The 27,834-nt window shown below is 39.2% G+C and overlaps 2 protein-coding genes across 3 annotated transcripts in view; one reads left to right on the top strand and one right to left on the bottom strand.

Moving 5' to 3' along the window:
• The window catches only part of TMEM163 (transmembrane protein 163), an 86,694-nt gene extending 79,611 nt beyond the window's left edge, over window positions 1-7,083 (bottom strand). Inside the window, exons 1-2 of one of the 2 annotated variants that reach the window (XM_015634695.3) lie at window positions 6,636-7,083; window positions 1,586-1,705 (exon numbers count right to left, since the gene is read on the bottom strand). In XM_015634695.3, coding sequence (XP_015490181.1) covers window positions 1,586-1,705; window positions 6,636-6,789 — 274 coding nt within the window. In that variant the 5' untranslated portion in view covers window positions 6,790-7,083. The remainder of the gene's footprint in view (window positions 1-1,585; window positions 1,706-6,635) is intronic. The other variant, XM_015634696.3, reaches the window with a different exon arrangement.
• Window positions 7,084-23,722: 16,639 nt separating this feature from the next.
• Window positions 23,723-27,834, top strand: part of ACMSD (aminocarboxymuconate semialdehyde decarboxylase) — a 22,039-nt gene continuing 17,927 nt past the window's right edge. The window contains exons 1-2 of the mRNA XM_015635466.2: window positions 23,723-23,864; window positions 26,799-26,843. Coding sequence (XP_015490952.1) covers window positions 23,808-23,864; window positions 26,799-26,843 — 102 coding nt within the window. The 5' untranslated portion in view covers window positions 23,723-23,807. The remainder of the gene's footprint in view (window positions 23,865-26,798; window positions 26,844-27,834) is intronic.

Raw genomic sequence — 27,834 nt, forward strand, 5'->3', positions numbered from 1 at the left:
ATTAGTCTGCTACTGATTTCAGTAGTTCAGTGCCTATCCCCTCCAGCTGAATATGCAGCCACAGTATATCCAGACAGGGACTACATTCTTTGCTGTTGTTTGTTTCTCTAAACACTACCAGAGTGCCAAAAATAAGGAAAGAAAAAAAATAATTCAGCCTAAATAATCTTTTTAAGATGTTTTTAAGGATCCTTTTAAAAGACACAGTTTTAGTTATCTATGTTACTCTTAATTCTTGAACTCTGACAAATGAAAAATTAAATTAAGCCATATCACAATATTCCTTAAAACTACAGGGTTAATAGGAAACAAGGTTATTCTGTAACTTAGTATTTACCTTTATGTTGCTTCAGTAGCAAAGATAGACCACTGTATTTCCATGAAGCAGAACAAAATGGAAACTTGTTTCACTCTCTTTTTCACATTTGAATTCTTTACAGTGTCAGATTCTGCTTTTAAGTTTTCCTCCTCTTTTTTCTTGTTTCTCAACCAAGTTATTGTACCTGTGTTTCCATATAAATTGCTCTGAGTAATGTATGTTGAGTTTTCAGAGACCATTTGGCCAGATTTTAATCACCTCTCCTGGGAGCTGACACCAACTTCCAGCAGCAGGTCATACAATGCAGATTAGAATAACAAAAGACATGCTGCTGTGATTCCAAAAAAAAAAGGGGAAAAATAATACAAGTCTGTCTTTATCAAGCTTAAGAATGATGTTTTGAGACTTCTTTGATGTCTCCTAGACAGAACCTTCCTTCTGTTTTTATTAAAGCATAAATTAAATCACTTCTGATTTTTCCTTCTCTAAAACAGAGAATGTGCCACTGCAAACATTTTGTTCCACATTCCATGCTTCTTTTTGTCTTTAATGTGTTATTTAATTGCCTCAGATAGAAAGCTTGTATTTTGCAAATTTGTATTGAACTAAAATTGGTATTTACACAATGTTGCATTTTTTCCTGTTTTGAAATAAAAGAAATAAATTTCATTTTTTCCCATATAAAAGTGTTTTGGGTTTAGTTTGGATTTTTTCCCCACTCAAATCCCTTGTTTAATGGTAAAGTAGAAAAATGTTTTGAAACTTATAAAAAACCACTGGTTTAAAAGAAAATGGAAATTCTCTTCCAGATTAGATTGTCTTAGATTATCTGTCAGTGTAATACAGATAAATTATACATTTCTCCCTTACAATTTGCTATTCTTTATTATAGCATTCCCACTACAAAACCCAAACAGATTAAGACTTGTCATATTTGACCTCATCAGTAAAAGGCAACCTACTGCATAATGATTTCTACACTATTCTCCAAAATGAACAGTTCCACAAGTATAAATGCTAGCAGGAATCAACGTCTCCTGTTTCTTTCTCCGACCTTCCACAACCCCATACTCTGCAGAAAAAAACCAACAGCTTTACTAATTTATAAGCACCATGCAGACACAGGCAGTAAAGAAAGAAACCTCTTTAGCAGTTGCAAAGAAAAAAAAAAAGAGAAAGCTTCCACAAAGAAAGTAATTCTGAGAGACCAAAAGAAAAACAAAAAAAGGAAGAAGTGTGAAGATTAAAAATATTCCCAATACTCACTGAAAGCAGCCACTGCAAGAGCCAGTGTGACAATAATGGAGACCCAGGAAACCCACAATGCCTTCTTTCTGTAGCTTTGAGCTTCATGAGGTTTTAGCCTTGTACTGCTTTCTAGTAAACCTGATAAGCAATAAGCAAAGAATGTATGAACAATGCACTGCTCCTTTTAAAAACACAGCTGTGTTAGTTCAGCCCTAGAACACACATTTACATTCTATATCACACACAGAATCAAATCCTGCTCACATTATTAAGGTTAAGTGAATGAGGCCACCAGAAACATGTGAGTAAGCAAGAAGAGCACACACAAGCTGTTTTGACTCCACACATCAATCCCTTAAAAAGAGCACTGCATTCCAGTTATGGAAATACACAAATCATTATGATTTCCGCCTGTACCTCAGCACAAGAAATGGCTCAGTCCTATACTCCCTCAGATCAAAACTTGTGTCAGAACTTGAGGATCCTGGGGCTAATTAAGATAGGAGAAAGTGTCCTGCTCACCAGTCCCTGTGGAATAACCTCCCAATGCACAGGGATACACGGCACATCATCAAAGCACAAGTGGCCTCAGAATCAAAGCTATCGCAGCTGAAAAAGCCTCTAGAAGCACTTTATCTTTCATTTGGGGTAAGAAGATTCCCATCTAGAACTAAGTGAAGAACCAATTCTGTCCTTGCTGCAATCAGAGCAGAAGGCTGTTGAACACAAGGGAATGCTGTTGCTTTTTCTCTTTTTTTGATGATTTCAGTTTGTGGAAGTCTTTTGTCCACTGATCTTAAATCACAGAGAATGAAGGTTAAACATAAATTAAAAACATTCTTTGGGTTTTATTCTCTGAGTCTTAAGCCACTTGTAAAATTCTTTCAGAATTTTACAATATTTCCATTCTGTATATCCCATTCTGATTATTTTACGCTTAATACATTCATCTAATTTGAAACATACATTCTTTTTCACCACCAAGTTTCAGCTCAAATCTGCTTAACTGGAGAGAAAACCTGACAGCTTTAAATTTATTAATGAGTTACTCCAGAAGATGTGGGTGGTTCCTCTCAGATGATGAGCACTTTTCAGAGAGATTTGCATGCACTGAATGCGTTGAACTGAGACACTGGTTTAACAGCACGACTTTCAGTAGCTGGTCTAAGGTCTTGGACAAAGGGTGGGGAACAGGGGCTCAGATTCAGCATCAGATTAAAACATAGGAGTTGAAGCTGTTTCTATTCTCACCTTCCCCAGATTTCTCTCTGGTGGCCATTGCCACTTTCAAGGCAAGGACATCTGATCTGGTTCTGTGTACTCCTGAATCCACACCATGTTTAACCAAGTTTATTAACCTTTACAGATATTAATTCCAACTGACTTTAATACACTGGCTGCAAACTGCAATGGTTTTGGAATCAATTCAGAACTGAATCAGACATCTCTGCCTTGGGGGCAGAAATGTGTCAGCAGAGGGGCAGGCATCCAGGGGCAGTCAAATTTGAGCCATCAGATTTTATTCTGCCACTTTTAGCCTGTTAAAATTACTGGTCGTAATCCCAGCATAATTGTCCAGTCTTGGAAAAATTCTTTATGCTTTTTACGCCTCAGTTACAAAAAAGCACAGAGTATCTTTATGGGAGTTCAGAAAGCCACTCTGAGAATTTAATGCTTGTACTGTGTTATTAGAAAATTTAAAATATTATCACACTTTGTGCCACACACTCCCCCCTTTATGAATAGAAAAGAATCTACAAACTTGCATGGATCAGGCCCTATATTGAAATTATGTCTGTTACTTAATATGTGCAATCTTTGTCTGCCTAATACATGAAAACTGATAGATGACAATTCCAAAAGGTTTGAGTCTTTTACTGATAGTGTTGCACAGCTATTTCTCACATGCCTGCTTCCATTTGTGTGAAGAATTTTTTATCTTTTTCCCCCAAATGTTTGGCCTATCTTCTGCTACTATATATAACGGTGTGCAGTTAAATTGCTGTCTGGTATGAGGTAATTCAACAACACATTTTGAAACACAGGAGGGATTTCTGCTAATATAACCATAGAGAAAACACATCTTCTCACATTTTGTGTATTCACCCCTCCTGTCCCCTCCCCAAACCAAGGATTTCAAATTATGGGCCAAATCTTTTTGGAACATAAATCAGAGGTTTTTCTCAGCCAATTTTGGCTCTCAATATTTCAAACCTCAAATAAACACAAATCAGAATGACAGATATCCTCACCCATTTCTTTCTTTTAAGACGTCTTCAATTCATGGCTACAGCTCACTATTACCTGGGAAGTCCAACAGACATAGTTGATACTTACAAATCAAACAATATCCTAATTAAACTGAGGAATGAATAATAAGTCCCAGAGCTACTGCAGTACTCCTGATTACTATTCACATGTCAAGCACGTGTCCAGTATGACAGAGACTGTGATCTTTATGAAACTCAACCACTTCTGCCGTGTGTGTGTATGTGTTTCTCTGTCTCTCAAAATGGCTGGCATATTCTGGCTGTCAGCGATGTGATCCCTTCCTTCTTGAAATAATTCAAAAACATCTTCTGTATTTAAAATTTTCACCCTCAAGAAAGATCATATAATTCTTATGAGCATCCTGAGGCCAGCACAGAAAAATACAAACTCATTTATGTGACTACCAAGAACATAGAATAAAATTATTTAGAAGCAACAACAGCTCATTAATTTACACACAAGAACAAAATTCACAAGGTAAACCTCCATATTTTTTCACTGACCACAAGAAAGCAAGTATTAAACATCCACACAAGGATGAAAGTTAATCTTTCAGTATGACCTGCACTGCTACAAAAATAAAAAGCTGGCATCTACAAATGAAATTCCTCTGGCCTGAAATTAACATACTGAGTAATTTTAATGCCAATAATTTATTTAACACGTGGATATCCTTAAGGTATAGGAAAGATGATGAACTGGTTAAATTCACTGGATTTTTAATTTATCTTTCAACATCTTCACATATTAACAGATTTTCTTCCCATAAAAAAAAATCAGAAGGAGAAAAAAACCTGCTTAACAGTTGCAGAACACAAGCCTGGCATATTTGTGAAGTGATTCTAGGATATTCTTTACCATATGCTGGCTTACCAGAAGTACTTTTCTATTTGGCTAAGGGATCATTTTAAAATGTCAAGTTAGAAATTGTGGAAGAGTAAGGCTAATAAAAAAACTGTTCACCTAAGGATGTTAATTTAGGGGTCCCATCTACAAAATTATCACTGATTTTGGATCTGGCTCTTAAAGAGCAAATATCTTATTCCAAAATTTAGAGTTAGTATTTATTTTTAGCAATCATGGAAGAATCATCTCTATAACTGGATCTGGTATGATTCATTGGAAAGGATTGTAGGAAAAAGTACAGTCTAAAAGGACAGACTTAACATTTTCAAAAGGGACAACCTGCAAAAAGCATACCAGATTTTCCTCTACAATGACTGTGAATTATCCTAGTATAGATGGAATCATCAACTACAGGAAAGGCTAAAAGAAAGGTACTGCAAGGGCCGTAGAAAGAGCATAGAGGCAAGGAAGAAAATAAAATCAGCAGCTTTAGTTTCATCTCCCTCATAGAAAGAAATCGGTTAGTTACAACAAACACTGTCTTCATGGAATTATCCTTAATGCCAAAAGGGACAGCTTTCACCTTTAGCTCTGTCATACTGGGCACAAATTAAAATTTTCTGTAACCAAACTTCTTTGTTCGAACCATAATCAAACTTCCTCACTGATGTAAAAGAGAGCTGAAGCCCCAGACTGCCCCGAGGCAAGCACAATGTCTGTCCTCAGCCACTGGCAGTGACAGTGACGGTACCCCTTGAGTAAGGGCTGTCCCCAGCCCCAGCACCACTGGAACCTCTCGGGAAGGTGGAGAATGCTCTTCCCCCTCACTCCTCTACTTCGTGTCTGCGATTTGTGAGCAGGCACAGGCTTCGGGAAGCTGGGCAGAGAACGGGAGATAGAGGGAGTTGCGTGTAAAGGGGTTATGGATGAAGACTGAGAACACAAAAGGGTCTCCTAGACGCTGAAAGCAAAATGGTAAGGGAAGAAAAGGCGACAGAGAGGCTAAGGGAAGCCAGTAGATGAAATTAAAAGATGGAGACAAATTGGGTGGAAGAGGAGCCTGGAGGCGTTGTGGAGGACAGGGCAGTGGGGAGGGTTAAAATGGCAGCTGCCTTTGTGGGCGGCAGGTGAGTGAGCCCTGAACAGATGTCCGAGATGGATGTGCTTCCCACTAAAGCGTAACGCGGCTTGGAAGCAGGCAGCTTTCCCTCCCTGGTCAGGTATTTAGGTAAATAACACAAAACGAGTTGTGTGGAAGTGCACAGTTCGGAGGGGGAAGGGAGCCAAGGCGTGAGACAAGTGCCCCCAGTCTAACCCCCAGCCTGGCTGGGGCGGACCCCCAGAACCGCCTGGTTGTGCCCCTGCTCGGGGGGCGGCTGCGACCACCCCGCCGGCTTGGGCACCTCAGCGGGCTCCCGAGGAAAGCCCCGGTCGTGCCCGGGAGCCCCGGGAGCCCCGGGAGCCCCGCCGCCCCTCGCCCGGGCGCTGCCTGTGGAGCCATGTGCCGCCGGCAGCCGCTCCGCCGCCTGGCAGGCAAGTTCTCGGGCGAGGTGGGAACAGCCACGAATAGAGTTTATAAAAATACTTCAAAGCTGTCGCGGAGCGCTCGCACGGGAGCTAAAACGGGGCAGAGCTTGGAGGGCGGCGCGGGGGGATGTTAGGCGGCAGCCAGCGGCGGGATGAGGGGTGGGCGAGCGGGGCTGGAGGAGGGAGCTCGGGGGGCAAGAGCCGGTGTGCGGCTGCCAGGGCTGGAAGGGAGGGGGCTGGCAGGGCTGCTGAGGCGGCATGGGGAGGGTGTGGGTCCAGGAGAGCGAGAGGATGCTGCGGGGAGGGTGTCGGAGGAGCCGTCGGGGTGGGTATCAGGCACCTCGGGACGCAGGGGAAGTGATGGGGCTCGCCACAGCGGAGGGCAGCGCGCAGGAAGGCGGGGAACGGACGGACGGGCGCTCACCTCTGTCCTCCAGCCCCTCGCTGAACTGCCCGCTCTCCCCGATCCGCAGCTGCTCCTGCGGCTGCTCCCGGGGGGCTCCCGGCGCGTTGGCCCCGGGGGGCTGCACGATGGCGGGGTCCGGAGTGGTGTCCAGGGGGGCAGCGGACGGCTCCATTTCTTGCGGGGCGGCGGGAAGCGGCCGGCGGCTGTGGCAGGGAAGCGAGGAGCGAGCGGAGCATCCAGCCCGGGTGCGAACCCGGGGAGAGGAGGAGACTCCGGCTCAGAGCATCAGGGAGACGAGGACGGGCAGCGAACAAACTCCGGCTGCTCCGCGCCAGCCGCTGCCCGCGGCCGCCTCATCACTGCCCGCGGCGGAGAGGGGCAGGGGGAGCGCGGTGCCGCCTCCCGGCGCTGCCCGTCCCCTCCCCGCCCCGCCGAGCTCCGCCGGCGGCGGGAACGGCTCAGCGAGCGGGAGCTCCTCAGCCTCCCCTCGCCATGGCGGGCTCTGCCTCCTCCTCCTCCTCCCGGAGCCGAGCCTCAGGGGGAAGAGCTGTCCAGGGACCGTCCAAAGCCGCTCCCGAGCGCGGCGGGTGCCGGCCCTGCGCAGCGAGGCCCCGTCCCTCACACAGGTAAAGGCACAGCTCCCCTTCGCTGGGGATTTGCTCGTTCTCCAGCTGCCTTTGCCCTTTTGCGGGGTCAGAGCAGAATCGGCTCACGCAGGCACCTCTCAGAGCCCGCAGCTCTGACGGTCTGGCACACCCAGAGTTGCCTTAAAACTGCCCTCGAACATACAGAAATCTCCTGCTGAGGCATGGGGTTAGACTTGCTGGCGTTCAGAGCTACCCTCAGATTGCTCTCTTGCCTTTCGTAGGGCTGCAGAAGAACACAGGGAAAAAAACCTAAAATCTCAGGAGCACAGAAATGGTTTTTTAAAATGTAAAATTTTACAGATAAATCCGTGCCAGGGCTGCTTGCTTCTTCTGTGCTGGTTTCTAACGACTAGATGGAGAGGTGCAAATAAACAAAGCATTCTTTGTGTGAGCACAGTCTCCCAATTGCATGCCTGCTAGCATGCAGATATATTTTGAAGCTGCATCATATTTTGATTTGAGAAATTTGTCTAGGAAAATATCAAACCACAATTAAACATTGCAGCCCTGGTCCTTTGGTGATACATAAGGTGATACAATTTGGTGATACAATCCCTATTTAAGTTGTATGAAGATCAGGCTGCCTATCTCCTTTGAAAAATTAGTGAATTTGGGGAGTATAGAAAGGCCAGCAGGAAATTAATATTTATGCCAACATAGGGATGTGATTTTATGAACTGTCAGAATCTTGCTGACGTCAGCCTTACAAAAAGTTTTGTAGCAGTTTAGTAATACCTGTCTAAAAATGGTCAGTGCAACATTTTCACCAAAATGTCTTAATTTTAAAAAACACATCTTAAAACTGTATACTAATCTTCAAAATATTTTCATCTGAATTTAAAATCATTAATTATTAGAAAAAGTATACGTAGAATATAAGTGTTAAGTGACATAAAATACTGGTTTAGAAACTGATTGGCATTTTGGCAATCTTATGGAATAGAGATGGCTGCTGTAATGTGAGGGATTGGTGTTTTTACCTAATCTCATTACTTCTTTGTGTATAGTATACCATTCCTACTGTATGAAATATTTTTTAAGTTTTCATGCCTCTCACCTAAATTTCAACTTCACCCCTAGCTATTCTACCCTGCTTTGTGATCCCAGAGCTCTTGCTCTTCTAGTTGGATCAGCATTAATATGAATATAAGCAATGCCAAAATTACTTGCTTTTCCTCATTAAATGGATAGTAAATTGCAACATGCCTCTTTGACATGAATGTCAAAAGAGTTTTGTTCTCATGTGCACAAGTAACACAAGTGAGTTCTTTTGAGGGAACTGTTATTTTGAGGTTTGAATTGGGAGGGGTTGAAAAATAGTAATTGCATTAAAAAACCTGCTTTTTTTTTTTTTCTTTAAGGGCTCTTTATTAAACTCTGGTTACCTAGAACCTGCAAGATGCTAGAGCAAATGGATGTATGCATATGAGAGGTGAATGAAAAGTAGAAAAGGCTCACCTTTTGTTGCTTTCCAAAAAAATAGATTGTGATGTGTCTCACTTAAAATGTGTCTGTAAAGTGAGAATCCTTATATGAGTAGAATCAGTTTTGTACCCTGGTCAGAGACAAGGAATGGGGACCAACCACCCTTCAGGACCTCACAGGGACACAGAAACCTCTGGTGACACCATCCCCTGCAGAGTGCAGCCAGGACAAACCACAAAGAGTCCCTTGAAATTGCTGCAACAGATACAGTGCTCCCTAATGCAGTTATTGCAGGATCCCTCCTCTTTTACAGAGATAAATCCCTATCTGATCCATTCCAGTAAGAACTTTCTTATTCCTTGCATAAATGAGAAAATGACCAGTGACTCTCCTTGAACATTGCCTCCTTTCTCTTAATGTCTCCAAGCTATTTTGATATTCTTATAACTTCCAGAAATCAAACCAAGAGGAAAGTGCCTGGAGATTCCTAATTCCATTTCTTTAAAAGGAGGTCAAAGGGGTAGGTTTCCAAATTTAGAGAAAAATGGGAACTAAGAACACCAAAGCACAAGTTTTAAACTTTAATGTGTTTCTTTCTCTTTTTTTTTTTTCAGTTGCCCTCAATTGCTGTTTTACATAAAATTGTGTCTGCCAGGGACTGGAGCTGTCTCTAATTGTATAATTGCTATAGTGTTCAGGCTATAGCAAAGAATATCAGGCCTGCAAAGAGTATTATAGTTTCTTTTAAATGACTCTCTTCAGTGCTTTCAAACACAGCCTCCATGAGAAGGGTCATACACTGCATTTAGCAAATACAAACTCAAAACATTAAGCAGACCCACAATGAAGGGCCTTTCAGATCACACCACTGTCTATACAAACTGGCTAGTAAGAAGCAGAAAGACTGTCATTTCATGGCTGCTGGAAGGTGCTTTCCAGCATTGCCTCTTATTTCTCATGACACTCATTCATACAAATTGTATTCCACTGGATAAAAATGTAGGACTACATTTTTTAAGGCATGAATCCTGTTTTCCAGCTCTGTTGGACTTCTTGTCTATGAAACCTGTAGGCAGTAAATGAAGATAGCAAGAGTCACTTTAATAGCCACATTAATATATTATTTTATTTCTTGGCCCCTCAAAAGTCCCTTTGTTAAACAGGAATAATGGAAAGCCACAATCAATTTTTGTAATAAAAAGCATGTCTCTGGATTCAGTCTTAACTAGACTAACACTATCCTATCTTCTGTAGCTGCTGCAAGATTAATACACACTTGCAGAACTTTGTTCCCAGCTGGAGCTGCCTGTAATTTCCGTAATATTTTGACTTCCAAAGAAAGGATATTTCAGATGAGATGGAAGTCTCATGCACCACAGCAAACAGCAACAACACAAAGAATTTCTTCTTTCTTTATCTGTATTGTCTGTGGTCTGCTTTTGTTGTGGTTCATTTTCCTTCCTTTCCTTCCTTTCCTTCCTTTCCTTCCTTTCCTTCCTTTCCTTCCTTTCCTTCCTTTCCTTCCCTTCCTTCCTTCCTTCTTTTCCTTTTCTTTTAGCACTACTGACTGGAATTTTTTCACTTCAATTAGCAGAACACAGTGGTGCACTCAAAGGCTCCTGAGAGGGAATTTTGCTTGGTTTCATTGATGTTAACTTGTCCATGTTCCATATTGACCAACATCTTAAGTGCAGCACTTAAATTAAGAGCACTCTTGCAGATTTGGAAAGAGCTGGTCAGCTGACCTGGTGATTGTTTTTTATTATGCTTAAAGGCATAAGAGCAAGATGATGCCACACACCATTTTGTTTCCTGGGTTGCATTTCACACATATACTACACACAAAACTGTCCTTTTTTGGCAACAAAATGCTGTGTCAGGGGCATTGTATTGCAGTATCAGGAAGTGTAGGTGTCAGCCAGGATGGTTTGTTAGTTTGAACCAATCCAGTTCTAAAGGCACAGGTAGCAAAAGGCAACACCTCCAATAAGTATTTGTGGAGCTTAAATGCTCAGCAGTTTTGCACTACAGCTCCCTATTCGTGTCTGTCTGTGGATGAGGTCATATGATACTTGAGATCATTTAGACATGTCCTTCTCTCATGACTAGATTAAACCTCTAGATTTCGTATCTCACTTTTTTTCACAAAGCTAATAATTTCTTTTACTAGTTCCTCAACCATCTTGTGCATCATTGGCTGCCATAATCTTCTTTTCTCCCACAAACAAAGTTTTCTTCTACTAAGAAGTTGGGCTATACACTGCAGAATGTTTTTTAACTCTTTGTTTGTTTGTTTGCTAGTTTATTTGGTGACATGCAGGCAGAGGCAGACATAAATCTTGCTCTTATTCTGTAGCTCACCTGCAGCCCCACAGCATTTTCAGTGGTCAGTAGGATGAGAACACCAGGTTCTTTTAACCTGGTCTAGATACCTCTCAGCCTAGTATTAGTCACCTTGCTTTTTTGATTTAAAACAAAAAATGATGTTGATGTTGGAACACAACATTACATTAATTTTTAAACCACAGAGTGTGCTTAAATTATTATGCAATGTATGTCAGTGCTTTAGTGCTTTTCTCTTGCACTCGGTTAAATAGAGTTTAAATTGAAATTGTCTCTCTTCTTGGCATTTTTAGGCTGAATATTAACTTGGGTCAAAAGTAATCAGAATGTTATTTTGGAAAAGAATATGATAATTCGGTACCTTTTCCTTCAGGCTATGAAGAGTGTCCATAATATGATTCCCAGAGAATACAGCACGCAGTGACCTTGGTAAGTAATTGATGACACCTCACGTAAGCACCTACCCTTTTCCTGTACAATGTTGTTGCAGGATCATGTTTGCAAAAAATGCCACAGCCAGCACAAGCCACAAGCATTGATAGACTCCACTATAGCAACAAAGGAGGAATAAAAGCAGAGGCTGTAAAATATGTCATCTGAAAATGAGCAGAAATTCTTGGAAAAGATTCTTTACAGTGAGCCTTTTCCAACTATTTTAAGAGCTGTTCTTAATTCAAGATAAAACTGCTCTGTAAATATGGGAAACCATAAAATCTAATCTAACAATTTTGTTCAGAGAAATGTTTTGCAGTTAAGCAAGACTAAATGTGTCTATTCCAAACAATGTTGTTTCTTTATACCGCTGTAAAAATCTCATTTCCAGGTTTTGTGTAACTGAATAAAACTGGCTTATTTGACAGGGGTTTTATTTAATTGTTAATATTCACAAGTATTGAAGAGAAATTGAAGGGAAAATTCATTTTCAAGAGGTAGCAACCTGTTATTTAAGTCATAGTCTTCCTCTTTTTCACTTTTTTTTTTCTGTTTTCCATGCTATGTAGAGAGATCTTTTTTACAATGAGACTCTAACCATAACCTAATAGATGATGTGACTTTAAGCAGCTGATATTTCATTTTTGGATCAAAGAAAAAAAAAAAAAGCTAGGAAATTTCTAGGAAGCAAAATAATATAATTTTGTCATAAACTTATTCAGTTTCTTATAATTACTTGATGATAATTCCCATCCTAAAGCATCTTAACAACCAGACACTTCCAACGTATTTGCATAACTTCAAGTTTTCTCACATTTATTTTAAAAATTTGTACACAATTTTCCATTAAATTCATATGATTAAATGTGAGATAAGTGAACTACAGAAATCACCAAACATTCTTTTTATATATATATAGATTGAGCCACTTTTCCTCTTGCAAAGTCCATTCCTCTTGATACACCTGTCTACCAAGCCCTTTTCCCACCATGCCAGACCCAGGTTTTGCTAAAAAGGCTGCATGAAAAGGCAGATACACCTTTACTTCATACTCAGATTCTCCCCATGCATGTATGAAATATTTATAGTTTATAAATTTTACCCTGTGGGTTTAAAAGAAGAAAAAAATTAAGAGTGGTAATCCCTACTTTGAAGGTAAGGACCTAACAGGAAATCCCATTTTCTTATGGGATTTACCTGTGTCAGAAAAGACATGTAATAGGTTTTATGGGGAATAGTGCCCAACTCACATCTTTTCTCATATTTTAAGCTCTAATTTGTGATTTGGTTTGGTATGTTATTCCTTGTGTCATCAGCAATACAAGTATTTTTTTCATGCTGCATTTTTATCTTTATCAAAAGACCCTGTGTGAGTGTTTGAGGGAATTACCTTTCTACTCCTCTATAACAATAATACTTAGATTGCTTCTTCTCTGCTCTTAAGTACTCCACAGCTCACTTCTGCTGTAAGTTGTTTGATAAACTCTGTAAGATGATAATATTTCTGCATTTTATTGAAGAGTATTTTATCCTTTTCTGATGCCAAATGATTTATTGCTAGGGTTCTGCACATTCCCACATGAGTATTTAGCAAAGATAACTATAGAGAGGTTTTGGAAAAAGCCTGATAGCCACTGCTAAAACAAGTACTTTGTAAAACATGTTCTTCACAGCCAGGAAAACATACACATTTCTCTGTGTGCCAGTTTTGGGGGCTTTTTTACACTTTCTCAAGCAGATGTTTGACACTTTAAACCAAAGTCTGCTAGGTCTTGATGGACATCAAATTTCTAATGCCTAGAGGAATCTGTTACCCAGTCACTGGGGATTTTTTTGTTGCTGTTTTTTTCTGGAGGAAATTAAATTAGTTTCCTGAGTCCTGAGATACAATTTGGGTTTGAAGACTCCATTTTAATGAAGGGTGATGCTGCAGAATCATAATCAGGTAAAATACTTAAATTCTCTAGATACTAGTTTTTGGAAGAGGCAGAAATATTGTCAACAACATAGAGAGGAGTTATAATAGATGTCTGCATTCTTTATTCTCACAATATATTGATTGTTTCTCATCCTCCTAAAGAGTGAATCACATAATTCATGTCATTCTTCCTGTAAGAAGAAATGGGGCCCATTTTTTAGTGGAATTCAACCCCAAAAAGTTTGAACCCAAAAGCCAGGCCCTTCTCCGCGTGCAGCAGTGGGAAAAGCAATGGATCTCCATTTGGTCTTGCATGGGGAAATACACTGTGAATATTGACATTTTTCTATCCATAGTGAACACTGTCAGATCTGGATTTATGGAAGATGGATAAGGTAGTTGGTTAATAGCCCCACTAAAACATTTATATTATATCAGCAGTGATAGAGTTGTGCATGGCTGTTAGCACTTGTCAGTTTTTCAAGGGAGAGGAGCATCATCAGGAAATTGAAGAACTTTCCTCAGTAGAATGAAGTGTTAAATCCACTTCCCCTATGAATGCCTTCTTAAACAACCAGTAAAATTAAAATTTAAATGCAAAATAAGTTTGGAACTCAAAATGTCAGTGAAATTTTGAACCTCTGCTGCAATAAAATTGTCTTGTAACCAAAAAGAAAGATGACAATGTCAGTCATATAATTTAATCAGACTATGATAAAAGTCAATTTCTGCCTCCTTCAGATTCTGTCTAAAGCTTTTGATGATGCCTAAAAGTTTTTAAGGGACAGGCAGTCACAGAGTAATGCAGACAGCTCCCTCTCCATCATCAAGACCACTGATATTTTTGGTATTAGGGTGCAGTGATACCTTAATTCCCACAGAATTTTCACTAAATTTCCACATTCTTCTATTAGAAAATGTGTATTTTATAAGGTTGTATTTTACTGACAGAATTGATATTGTTTGATTTTTTTTTTCTCTACCCACTGACTAGCACAGCTGATACTGGATTATACAAACTGATATATATTTTTATATATCAATTATATATAATTGTAGTTATATATTTAGTCAATCAGAGGCAATATCTAAACAGAAGTAGTATGTTTTATTAAACCAACTGGTTCAATTACTTTCCAAATAAGATGCTCAGAAAGTTTAGCTAGGTGTACAGTCTTCCTGACTTCAGGGTTTGCATGTCCAAAAGTAACTGCTTTCTTCACTTTTTTCTTTAATTAAAAACTTGTCCACTGACTTTGCCTTATCTTTATACCAAAGTGTCTTCATTTCACATGTCTGCTTTTTGTCACATTTAGGATACCAATGTATAATTTGTTAGCAGGAGATGGATCACAAAGTGACTTTTCAGGTAGAGCCAACTACAAACCATATTTGGGTCAGACAGGATTTTTTGTGTGTGTCACAAGAAAAAAAAAAAAGTTTCTTCCTATAAAGTTTGAAATTCAGCTAATGGAGGCAAAGTGATGTGTTTTTTAATTGGACTTCTAGCAAGTGGACCAATATTGTAACACAGACATGTGAAGCAGATAAAGGCCTCACTGTGGCAGTCACAGCCTCAAAATAACTCCTACAGACCCACTGCACATTTCATGTACAAAAGGAGCCCAGTTTCTTCTCTTGGAGCAGCTGAGCACGCTTCTTGCACCAGGCAATACTTGTAAGAGATCATTAGTGTTTGGATGTAGTTGTTATTTAGTTATAAGATAGACCTGGCTTTTTGCTTTCTGTTTCTTAATTTACACTTCTAACTTTGCTCTGTATTGCTCTTTCTTGTCTTGCTCATTTGAGCCTTACTTGCAGGCTGAGAATTTGGGGGGGACACAGTGAGTTCCTGCACATAAGATAATATTTTCTCCATTATTCTGCTGTGCAAAGTCTCTTTTACTGCTACAATAGAATTGCTTGTTCTTCTTCCCTTTTCACAACTGAAGAGGGAGAATGAGAATGAATGGCCTGAGCCAGTCACAAATTGTGTCATGAAAAGTTCAGATGGGACAGCAGGAAAATGTTCGTCACTATGATGTTGGTGCATCACCAGAGGAGGTTACTGAGATAGGTGGTGGAATCTTGCCCCTTGGAGGATTTTTAAGTTCAGCTACCACAAGAGCCACAGGTAACCACAGCTGACCTGGAATAGTGGTGCTTATCTTCCTTCCCAGAGAAGAGAGCTGGACTAAATGATCTCCACAGGGTCCTTCAGGCCAAAGTTCATTGATTTAACCAATATAAACATCAGGGGTTATATTGCTGAAAGGTTTTACCTTGTAAATGATAAATAAAATAAGATCAAAGCAGGTTGACACAAAATGTGCAGAGATTTAGAGAAAATGATAATTCCAGCCTAAGAGCAGGTTAATAAACCAATAAAGGACAAGTGCTATGTTTTCCTGAAGGATAAAATACTGATGACTTACTCCTCTTGGATTGTGGCTTTACTGTTGATTTTGGAAGGGCTCTCAATGGAGTATATTACTTATCTGATAGTCTATCTAAGCCCCTTATTCTACTCTGTCTTTTTATGGTAAGCCTGCTGCCTTTACCTTCTATAACTTTGAATTTTGATCACTTTGTTTCCTTTTTATTTATGGGTACAAAAAAGTGACCTCATACTTATGAAGATCATTAACTGTGAAACTCTCCAGAATTACAGGTTGTTCTGGCTGATGTATCAATAAACTTTGAATTGTCTCCTTTATCGGCCTGAAGTTTGTGTAATTGTGTTTACCAAAAATTCAATCTCTAAACGAAATTTAATCAGGAAATAAAATCAAGAAGCTACCGAGGTCTGTTTCACATCCCATAATCATTTTAAATAGAAGTCCATTGAGATTGTTTTGTTTAACTCTGAGGATAAAACATGTTTGGAAGATATTTAAATTTTCATGGAGTCATAGAACAATTTGAGTTGGAAGGGACCTTAATGATCAACTGTAAAGATTTCTTTTTGTGGAAGTTCTTTTGCTTTAAACTTATTTCTGTATTAAAACTGTCCAGTGGTTGCAACACTAATTAGATTGATATTGCATGGGATACACAGACTTGTTGCATCTAGACTTGTTGATTTTCCCACTAGATGGCATTATGCAAGTTCATTTATAGGTTGACTATAATTGCACATGCTAAAGATTTAAAAAATAAGAAATTATCTATTGTGTTTGCTCTTAGTCTATGCTTAGAACTGTGGCTTAAAATTCACTTGACCTACTTCTACCTAACAGCAACACAATCCATCCTTAATGGATCAAATATGGATTTACTCAAAGCAATAAAGGAAGTCAACCATGGCAACAATATCTGATCATGTGTGCAATGTGCTTTTTAGAACAAAACTTGTCCAACCATTTCTGCATTTAACATTTTAAAACTGACTTCAATGCTGCAGATTGCTTCCTTTCTGGCTATATGGCTTCAGCTGAAGTGATAGGAAGTGTCCTATGTAAAGCTGCAGTGCTGAAGATTGATTTTAAATAAAGAGCCCCACACAAGCTTTTTTTTTTTAATTTATTAGCTAAATCAGGATAAGTAATCAGAATGATTTATCACTTAATTTTAAATATAAAGCTGCTGCTGCTGTTTCCTCCACCCAGGTGAACTGTTAGCAATCCCATTACAAAGTTATGTGGTGCTCAAGAGTGAAGCTTCTAGAACCTGAGGTCCTGACCAGTGAATCACCACCTGAGGTGGAGCAGAAGTCCAACACCTTCAAAAGAACTGATGTGTTATCCAGGGTACACTCACTTCCCTGTATTCCGTTTTCTGAGCCGTGTTTTTTCTTTATTCTTTCTGTAGAATGTAAGAGGCTCCAGGCTGGAAAGGGGTAATCCAATATTGCAACACTTTCCTGTAAGAGAGGTACAGAATATGAGCTGGATGAACCAGTTCAGTTAGCCTGGGCCAATAATAGAAAGTATCTACAAGACATCTAGTAAATATTAGCTTAGTATTAAAAAGATCTTTCAAATCCTCATGCTGTTGGAACACATAAAAGAAAAGTAGAACTTGTGCTTGTTTCTAAATTGGCTTTTATGAAGAGAACAGATTAATGCCACTTGGAGAAACTTACCAAGAGATTGCCATGAACTCAGGCTGTTAAACTGTTTGTGTGTTTTGTTGAAAACTTTATTTTACTCATGCTATGCCCTGAGGTTCGATAAGCTATGATTTTAATTGTCCTGTGCAGTGCATGGCTGTAGATAATGCAATGTGTGATTCCTTGTCATGGAAGTGTTTATGGGTTGTATTTGCCTATGATGGGTGATGGGATTCAACCCTTGTGACACTGCTATAAAAAATACCCAGTGAGAGCTGCCTTCAACCAAATTGTTGAAGTACCTACAAATTGCCAATATAAACTAGGGTATAGATCCACTTAATTAGAGCAACTGGTTTCCTCTTGTCACTTCAGATGAAGAGATTGAATGTAGGTTTTAGTTGGTTAGTAATATTATAAATTAGTGGATATTAATTATTGTTAATTGTATTATTGGTTAATTTTAATAAGCACATGCATTTCATTACTGGGATCCAAAACTTGAGAGTTTCACAAATGGTATGAAATCTTATTTCTAATTAACAGATTTTCATATGGAAAGGTTAGTGGCAGAAATTTCCTTTATTGTTTAGTCAATAGTGAACACTTAGTGAAAATCAACATCCCAATCCTGGTATTTGAAGTATGTATTCTACATTGGGATCCTAAGGGTTGTGCTCTGAGCCCCCTGGGGATTTCAATACACCCAGCTGTTCAATAACACAGCAGAGACAAGCAAGCCTGTTAGAAAAATGGATATTTGGAGGGATGTGCTTTCTTTCTGTTCCTAAAAAAGCTGAATTACTAGGGACAAAGGGATTTAAAAACACCCATTCACCAGCCCCAGTGCACGATATGGATGTGTAAAACATTGATCAAACCACAGGGCTCAGCAGCAGCTCACCCAGTCGTGCTCTGACATTGCAGCATCGGCCACGACGAGGGAGCGCCAGCCTGTGTCACCTCACAGGCAAAACCCAGGGCCATCCACAGGAGATCAGGGCTCTCTGGGAACTCTGCAGTCACTGTTTGCTGCTCTGAAAACTGCAGCCTGCAGTATTCACAGGGAGCTGCACAAACATTATTAACAAATTTGTGATTTATAACGCAGATCTTGCTTTTGAGGCACCAAGCTGGCATGGGCCATCTGACCTAGTCCAAAACCAGCACTCTGGTGTTTAATTACTGAACTCCAGGCAAGGTTTACCTGTGATTCCTCATTTAAATGGGTCTGTCTTTCCAGGGGCTCAAAATTACTTTTTGAATCTTCACTTGATTGATCTCTTCTGTAACAATTGGGTTTCCTGGTGATTTTCTGTTTGGTCTGAAATTATTAACTACCATAGAGCTCTTCTAAAAGACCTGCAATTTTTTTTTCAGTAGTTAAAAAGTTTACATGAAACATTAGATGGAGATGAGTGGCAATATCTTGAAGGGGAAAATATATCTTATTTAGGAGCAGCTTTTTTTTCTCATCTTCACACTCAGAAATTAACACAGATGTTTTGGTGTATCTGCAACACAGTCCTGTCTGTAGCTGTGACCAAGAAAGTGTCAATTTCTTAATCTTTTTTAGAAAATAAAGAAAAAAAAAACCAAGCAAATTAGTAAAGCACATTTAAACACAGCCAGGAAGTCGTGGATCTGTTTTAGTAATTGTGAAGAAGGTGGCTCATCCTCAGAGGTTATTATTCCTCATGTCAGAATTAAAAAAAGGCAGCACCTGCCTGTTTGTGGCTGGACTCAGCTAGTGAAAGTAGGCTCCAGAAATGTTCTGTGGAGGAATTCCTCTGCCAAGCTCCCCCCTCCAGATGAATGAATAAATGCAGCCACAGCACGAAACCCCAAACATTTACATCGTAAACACTTGCAGAGCTGGAGAGGTCCTTGCTCTGGCACTCACTTCCTCTCTGAAGCAGTGAAAGCTCTGAGAAGACTCTCCTTGTCCCCAAAATTCAGATGTGCCCAAAGAGTGGCACAGAGAGTCCTCTGCAAAGAGGGAGAAGTGAGGATTTGACTATCTAGCACACAGGAAAAGAGTTTTTGAGACAACATATGGCAGGAGTTACTATTTATTTGTTTTAGACATCAGCCTTCTAAATAATTGAAACAATTTCAGATGTTACCATGGGGTATTAACTTGAAAATTATGACTTTTTGGTATCTGTAAGTTTCATTCCATCTGTTCTTTCTGGCCCATGTTTATGCTGCTGATATCTGTCTGGTTGCTCCCACTGCACAGGAGTGACACTTGGCCTGGCACATGCTTAAATAAGGTATTTTTTATTTGCTTGAGTTTACACATGGGGGGGAAAACAAAGTTCTATTTTTCTCATACTGGAATTTTACGAAGTATCTATTTAATTAACATTTTTGGTAGATTTCTATGCAAGATAAATGCATGGTAAGTGGAAATTGCAGAACTGAAATTGTAGTATATTAAGAAAATTATTATGTTATTTGAAAGTTAGCCATATAATTTGCTTTTATTCTTTTAGAATGGCAGTTGAATTTTAACAATGTAATATTTTCTAGAAATAAGGATTTTTTAATGGCTTCACTTAGGCAGCAAAGAACAGAGTAATGGTCACGAATTTGGCAGAGGACATTGCTTGCTTTCACCACTGTGTGATTCATCAGAACTCTTGTAGGATGATGGTCACAGAGCAGTGCAAAGCTGCCAAAGGCATCAGCAACCTTGGGCACCTTTTCACTACAAATTTTAATGACACAAAAAGGCTGTGGCAGGTCTAATAGAGAGCCCACCTGAGGAGCATCACCCGGAGCTTGTGCAGCCATGAAGATTCACTATGCAGAGCTATTGGCTGAGATCTTGGGAGCGTCACAGAGGCAGCACTACAGCATCACACCTGAGCTAAATGCCTCTTCTTCTCTGCAAGGCTAAATGGGCTCAAGATACAGAGCAGCAGCAGCTCTGATGTCTGTCTAAACAGAGGCTCTTAAAGCTGTTTGTTTCTGCAAAATGGGTTTTAATAACAAAGGGAAAAATCTACTGCTCTTCAGCATTTGATGATGAGTACACCTGCACTGCTGCCACCTTGAGCTGGTTTATCTGGCTGTGGATTGGAGGCCATTTCAGTTGCATTCTGTAAATGTGTAAAAAGGAAAGCTGGCACTGCAGTCCAGCTGGCTGTGTGAGCCACCAGGAGCTTCAGCAGTCACACTGGAGTGTTTGGTTTAATGCACTGGAGAACAGGGAATCATCATACCACCCACTCCCCAGGATACAGCTTGTTAAGGACTTTACTGGTGTAGCTGGATGTGTCCTCCTGGTGCAGCTCTGCTAGGTGAAATAATATCTTCCTGTGAAAAATAGATCTTGAGAGCTACACACAGAAAGTGCTGCATGGGAGCTGCATAATATTATTCCTCATTAGAAGGGAAACCATTACCATTGTTGCTATTCCCTGCAGAACTCAGACCACACCACTCCCACTGAAGTCTGTGTTCTTTAGAGTCCCAGAAGAGGTTTAAGTTCTGTGATCAGGCTAATTTAATAGGAGAGGTTTAATTATTTGATACCACAGGAAAAAAAAATAGAATTACTGACTTTTGAATCCTTTCCAAATCTGACATTTCCAAGCAGGTCTGTAATGGCAGTCTCAAAGGACCCGTGCAGTCCCCAGCACAGCCAAAGGATAACCTGTTGCTAAGCAACCAATATAAGTGTGCTGCTCAACATTTATTTCATTTGGAAAGGAATGTATTCTTTTAAGTACTTCATCTTAGCTACTAAGCACAAAGAGTTTTCCACTCGTTTTTCTGTAGCTGTGCACATGTGTAAAACAGCCGATTTGCACAATCAAATGTGCACTTCCAAGAACAGGTGCCAGAGAGGAACATGCAAAATGGAAGGTATAAAAAAACTGGCACCAGTACTTTAGCCCTTTCTAAGATCAGCATCCTGAATTTGCCTCTTTGTGTCTTTGTTCAGCCTAATTGAAAATGGGTTGCCTTGGAGCATGGATGTGGCAGAGCTCTCTGCAGAGCTAACCAGTGTTTGTGGATGCAACCTCTTTTGAAGATGTCAGGGTTTTTCCCAATGATAGGAGGAAACACTTTACACCTTGATAAGCAAAGGTCAGAACACAACACTGAATTTCAAGACCCCAAATCTCAGATTCGGCACTTGTTTCAGAAAAGCAGCTAAATAGCTTCAGAAAAGAGCACTTAATGCCCTACAATTAACACCATTTCCACTTTAGTGCTTGTCCCTACAGTGAAATAAAACCCTACAGATCTGCCAGGCTTGTGTGTGTGTATCTGAAAGCAGCCTTGGCTGAATAGTCTATAGCTAGATTGTCCTTGAAAGAGTTATTAGTCATGTTTTCCAGTTTAGAGTACGTGGGGTGCCTGTGTATCTGAAGAGCTTTCTGTTCCTAGCCACTGAAGGTCTTTCTGCTGCTGACCAAATGGATCGTGCTGGATATGGACAGATGTCTCACTGCCCTTTGATCAAGTGACATGGATACACATTTTGCCTTCAACTGGTGTGGTTTCCAAATGATGAGTTTGTTAAATGAAAAGCAGTGTGGGAGTACTACAGTGTTTGCAAGCTAAGCTGTGCCTTGGGAGCAGTAACTAACAACTATGGCTTTTTTTAGAGCTGAGGAAAATTAAGCTCAGTGTTGAAGAAATGCAGCTGAGCCTTGCATGGAATCCTGCAGCTTTGGTGACTGAAGACTCTTGGTGTCTTAGGCTATTCAGGTCTAAATCTCTCCCTGCCCCTCTCCCTCACTTCACTCTGCTTTCTGTGCTTAAGTCAGGAGTTGTTTTCCAGACATCTCTTCATTGGAGGACTCACTTTAAGTGTTTGCCTCCCATCTGTGGATTCACAATGCAGAGCTCCCAGAGCTGAATCAATACTTCTTTCTTCTGTCAGCTGTAGTCCATGCAGGAACACTGCTGTCAACAGGCTGACACTGCAGGGCCACATCACGCAGCGTGGCTGTCACATCTGGGAGCAGGACAGCAAATTTGCTGCTTAACCTGACAGCCTGGTCATGAAGAGATTGATTTTGGTTTCAAGACGGAAATAATTGCTATTTTCAATCCCAGGGTTTTGATCTGTTAAAGTAAATTGTTGGCTGTCTTGTTTTATTTAGGGAATACTTCCCCAAAAGTGCTGCTTCCTATTTCTTTAGAACATTCAGTCTTCAGTGACCTCTTGCTGCAGAGAAGTACAAGATCAACCAGTCAACCAACTAACACTGCCACAAGAAGCTGACATGAAAAATAACTCCTAAGAAAATTATCTGACCAAATCAAAAGCAGATTTGCTTAATGAGTGAACAAGTAGGGAAATACAAGAGTCTGGGCCCTTTTTTCAAGCACAAATAAAAATAGGGAAGTCAGGAAAATGATAAAACAAGATGGGGCACTTATTTTTCAAGGTGCTTGATTTTGAGTTGCAAGATTCACAACAGCATTTGGGTTTGGGAAAAAAAAATAATCATTTTTCACTAAAAAAACTAATCAGGGAATGGTTAACACACACAAGAGGACGTTGTGTGAGTAACATATACTGAAATAAAACTACAGGGGGAATAAATTACAGGCAAAAATACAGCACAAATAAAGAGCAAGGGTATCTTAAGCAAAGTGTAATTCTAAATTGAGTAAAGGGCAAAAGATGAGATGCAGTTTCACAGGAAATCTGAAATAGCTCCAGTTAAGCTTAACTTAGGATGCAGAAGCTGTTACATTTGAAATACATCTATGTTTTACTGTATAACTGCGGCATCTTGAGAGGCTAAAAGCACCACTATGCAGTAGCTTGTGTAAATATCCTGAGTGAACCAATGGTGAGGAGGGGGAATATAAAATGCAAAGCATAGATTTGGCTAAAATTCAATATTTTGGAAGGGTTTTTTTTAACTTTAAAGAAAATGCAAGATAAAAAAGAGAATGGATGTGTGACTCTGCCAAGGGTATATTATATGCCCTCTACAAATTATTTCACAACCTCAGAGGGAGAAAGGAAGAAATTCAAGACAGCATATATAATACAATTATTCTAACTCCATTTTATTGAATTACTCTTTTCATTTTAGATTCTTTGTAAAATAAATCCCTTCACGGTGCCAATATAAACAAGTATTTTCCCTTTGCCCTCTGTCAGCTGCAGTTTATGCATTAACAGGGACTTTCTGCTTGAAGTCTTTGTTCTTTTGGAGAGCCACTCCTCTGGAATTATGCTCCCTGGTTGGCCACTGTACCTCGTTCTCCTGATAGCAGGTGGATGTGGACAGCAGCCAGAGTTAATAACCTGTGACCCAGGGACAGGAGGGATAGCAGCACTGACACACAAAACATTAGCATTGAAGGAGTATTTCTCCTCTGGCACTTCAAAAATGAAAATTGATATTCATAGCCACATTCTACCTAAGGAATGGCCTGACCTAAAGAAGGTAATAAAAGTTTAGATATTCAGTGCCTTGTTATCAGCAGCCATTTCTACCAATGGGGTTTTTGAAAGAAAAATGAGTGAAGGGTTCTGTGGTAAATATCTCGAGGTTTCTTCAAATTTGGGGTTTTTTTCCAACTGTAAAGTATTTGTACTGCACTACTTTGAAAAGCAAGAGTCCAGTCAGAAGGGGATGCAAAACTGGGCCCTGTTCCCCACTTTTTATTTATTCTGAAAAAATTCTTAAAGTTTTCCTTGAGTGTTTTGAGACATAAAATTTCTGGATGATAAGATATAAATTCCACTTTCTTGATAAAAATAGAGCTGTTCTGTTATGTTCCTAAATGGTATTCACTTTTGTTTTAGATAAAATAAATAATCAAATATTAGACTAAATTAATGTTAACTAAGACAAATTCATTCACATCATCATACCCACAGGCATGAAATCATTAACTTCAATGGGAGTGGGGTCACTCTAAGTACAGCTAATTGATGATGATGATTTTGCTAATATCTGCTATTTTTTCAGTTACTAGAAAGAAGTAATCTATTATATTTAAAATAGTAAATCTCAGCTGTCAGAACACTGAAGCTATAAGTGAATTTCTGTTAACTTATTATTGTTGTTGTTGTTGTTGTTATTGTTTTTATTAATCACTGACATAAATTTATTCTTGTCCACAATATTTTTCATGATCCTGTGAAATGTATTTTAGAATGAAAAATGTCATTTAAGTTTTAATGTAATCAATCTGAAAGGGTTTCATATCTATTAGCTTTGCCTTTCTGTGATTTTAAGCAGTCCTGTTTCAGTCAATATTAGAAAGAGAGCAGCTGGGAAATGTAAACAGCATATTAGAAAAAAAGTCATGAGAACACCTGGCATTAAAAACATACATAGGATTATTTCTTCATTAGTCGTGAAAAATAACATCATTATGTACAAAACCTCCTGGAAAAGAATGTTTATTTCCTTGTTTAGCTAGAAAGGTTTTTAAAAATATCTATTTGAACTTCCTATTTGTAATAATAACAGCTCCTGAAGAAAACCACATACACTGGATAATGTAGGTGAGGATACAGATACCTCTAGAATAATTATGTGTGTTTTAAATTGATAGGAGTTTAAATATCCAGACTACAAAGACAGGTTACTTTTGCACATTTCAGATTTTGTTGTCTTTGTGCAGTAGCTTCATAAAAACTCCTACAGAATTCCTTCATTCTGATGCTATGTGGGGTTTTTTAAAAAATGAAATATTTTTGCCTGTAAATACTTTAAAAGGGTAATAAATTCACTGAGATAAAATGACCCCAAGAATTCCTTGATGTTCACAGATGTACATCAAGACTAAATTCACTAATGTTAGACACTGTGGGCCAGCATTGCATTTCTTTAAACAGAGATAAAGAGGCAAATACCAAATTTTTAAAATTTAATTTCCACCTGCTAGGTTTTTCTCCCTGTGTTCTGCGCAATTCAATGGTTTATTAATGGGCTCAGAGTAGAAAACAACTCTCAGAATTCCCTGGAGTCCTCTGGAAATTCAAGTCATTAACACAGATCTCTCCATTTCATGCAAGGAAAACCAATGAGGAATCTTAACATGCACACATTTAGTTAGTGCTAAACTTCTCTTTCTTATTTCCAGCTTTGTAAATACTGGACCTTCAAACTAGAAAATTCTATCGTTGAGATACTGATTTAACAGCCTAGGAAAATATCACAAGTATAAAAAAAATCACTGGAAAAGCAGATAGGAACTGTCAATACCTGCAACTAATAGCTGAGGGGAAGAAAGAAAAAAATAAGCTCAAAACCAGACCAGTGAGCTTCTCTATTGCTCCTTCAGTACCCATTTCAGGTACTTGTTTTCTGCTCAGCTTACAATTGCAATTACCATGGGTCTAGTTTAAAGTCCTCGTTAGTTGTCATTCATTAAACTTTCCCAAAATTTCAGTATTTTTACATGTGTATAAACTTATAAAGGTATGCATTTAAATAAAATCTACATAGTTGCACAGTTAAACAGGGCATTCAGCCTCAGTGACTGCATCTGTGGCTGAGGTCAGGAGGTTTGGCTCTTCACACCCACATTAGGAAAGCTCACAGTGGCATCAAGTACTGATTTGATATCACAGGAAATTCAGGACTGTGTCCAAATCATTTACACTTCAGTGAAACAAATGCCTGATCTTACTTAGTTTCCTTTTAAATGATTATTTTTTTGGAGAAATGGGAATTCTGAGCATTGTTTTCACTCAGAGATTTCAAGAGTTCGTTCCTTTCTAGCTGATAAATTATGAAAGTAAAAGGAAATCAGCAGCTTATGTAGGTTTTGCATTTTTTGTATGAACAATTCTGAATCTCTCTGGAAGAATCAATGAGCATCTAAGCTTCTCCTTTTTAGCTTCTCGTCCCTGTTTAAATATTAATAGACAAGAGGCTGACCTTCACTCCTGCTGCTGAATCATGGAAGCTGAAAAGTGGAATCAATGCATCTTTGTGCTAATGATTAACTAATCACAGATTGGAAAGTTGTCAGCTCAGTTTTCACACTGCCAGATGTTTAATTTAATATTTTCTGTGTCAAAATTATTTCAGTTAGAACCTCAATGTAGTAAGCAACTCTAAGCATTTTTAAAGCAGTTGTTTGAAAATGTTGAAGTACAAACTAAAATTCCAGCTCTACAAACACCATTAGTCCAGTTCAGCTACACTTCAGCAGTTCTGCTGAAGTCAGTGAGGCTACTCTGGTTCAAAGCTGAGCACATGTGTTTGTCCTGAATGAGGTGTTTTTGTGAGAACTGCAGCTATTATTAGTAGTAGTATTATGGTTATTATTATTATTATTATTATTATTATTATTATTTTTACTATTGTTATTACTGAAGAGAACTAACTAACACTGTCTTTCTCTTCTTTCCTCCACAGAGATATGGATATGGTGGATGGGTACAGCTGGATCATCACTGCAAGGTTTGGGCTGTTTGGTGCTCAGAGCTGATCTTGTTTTGCCATCAGGAATAAAAACTCACAATAGATCTATAAAGAAACGAAGTGGCAACAAGATTGGCTCTGTCTTTGATACAGATTTCTCTAGAGGTCTATTTTCTATGAAGTAGTATCAGGCCAAGTCCTAATATTTCTCAGCAGAACCTTTTTCCTGAAAGATGAAATTCACCCTCTATTGTATGAACTAGCATCCATTCTTCTTTATCATCTCATTTCAATACTTGAAATAGCTCTGAGAAAGTCTTTTCCACAACATAGATCAGGCTAAAACAGATTACATATAGATTTGGGTTGAGTTAAATGCAGTCATCTGTATGAGAAGCAATCCCAAAAAGACTGGTATTTTAATAAACAAGGACAAGCCACCTGTGGAACCAATGTGGGGGTGGCACAGCTTTTGGGATATGTGGCAGCTGCAGGAAGGAGACAAGTATTGGACACACTTCTAGTGATTTTGTTACAGGTCTGATGCTAAAATTCTGTGCTAAAAATAGTTTGCATAGGAACTTTGTGGCAAGTCAATAATGGCCTTACATGCTCTGCTGAGAATTCCATCTGGCCTACTTCCATCTGGAAATTTTGAATGACAAAAAGTGCATGGCAAAATAAAATCCTGTTCAGACATGTGGAGCTGGGGATGTTAATTCCTAAGATTTAAAAAAACCCAAAGGTTTCCCATATCATTCTCTGAAGAAGCACCAGGGTCAAACTGGAAGGAAATAATTACATGCATATTTTAAGAGTTCAATTTGGGATGTGACTGAGTAGTTTAGTGATGGGAGAAGTTTAAATGTAGTTTGCTGAACCAAATCAGCTGGCAGGACTTAACATTAAATGTCTCTCACTTAATTTCCACATATATTAATTAAAATGTTAAATATTAGATAATTTTTAGCATGGGACACAGTAGAGTAGAGTAGAGTAGAGTAGAGTAGAGTAGAGTAGAGTAGAGTAG

This window comes from Parus major, chromosome 7, assembly GCF_001522545.3.
Source record: "Parus major isolate Abel chromosome 7, Parus_major1.1, whole genome shotgun sequence".
NCBI classification, from domain to species: Eukaryota; Metazoa; Chordata; class Aves; order Passeriformes; family Paridae; genus Parus; species Parus major.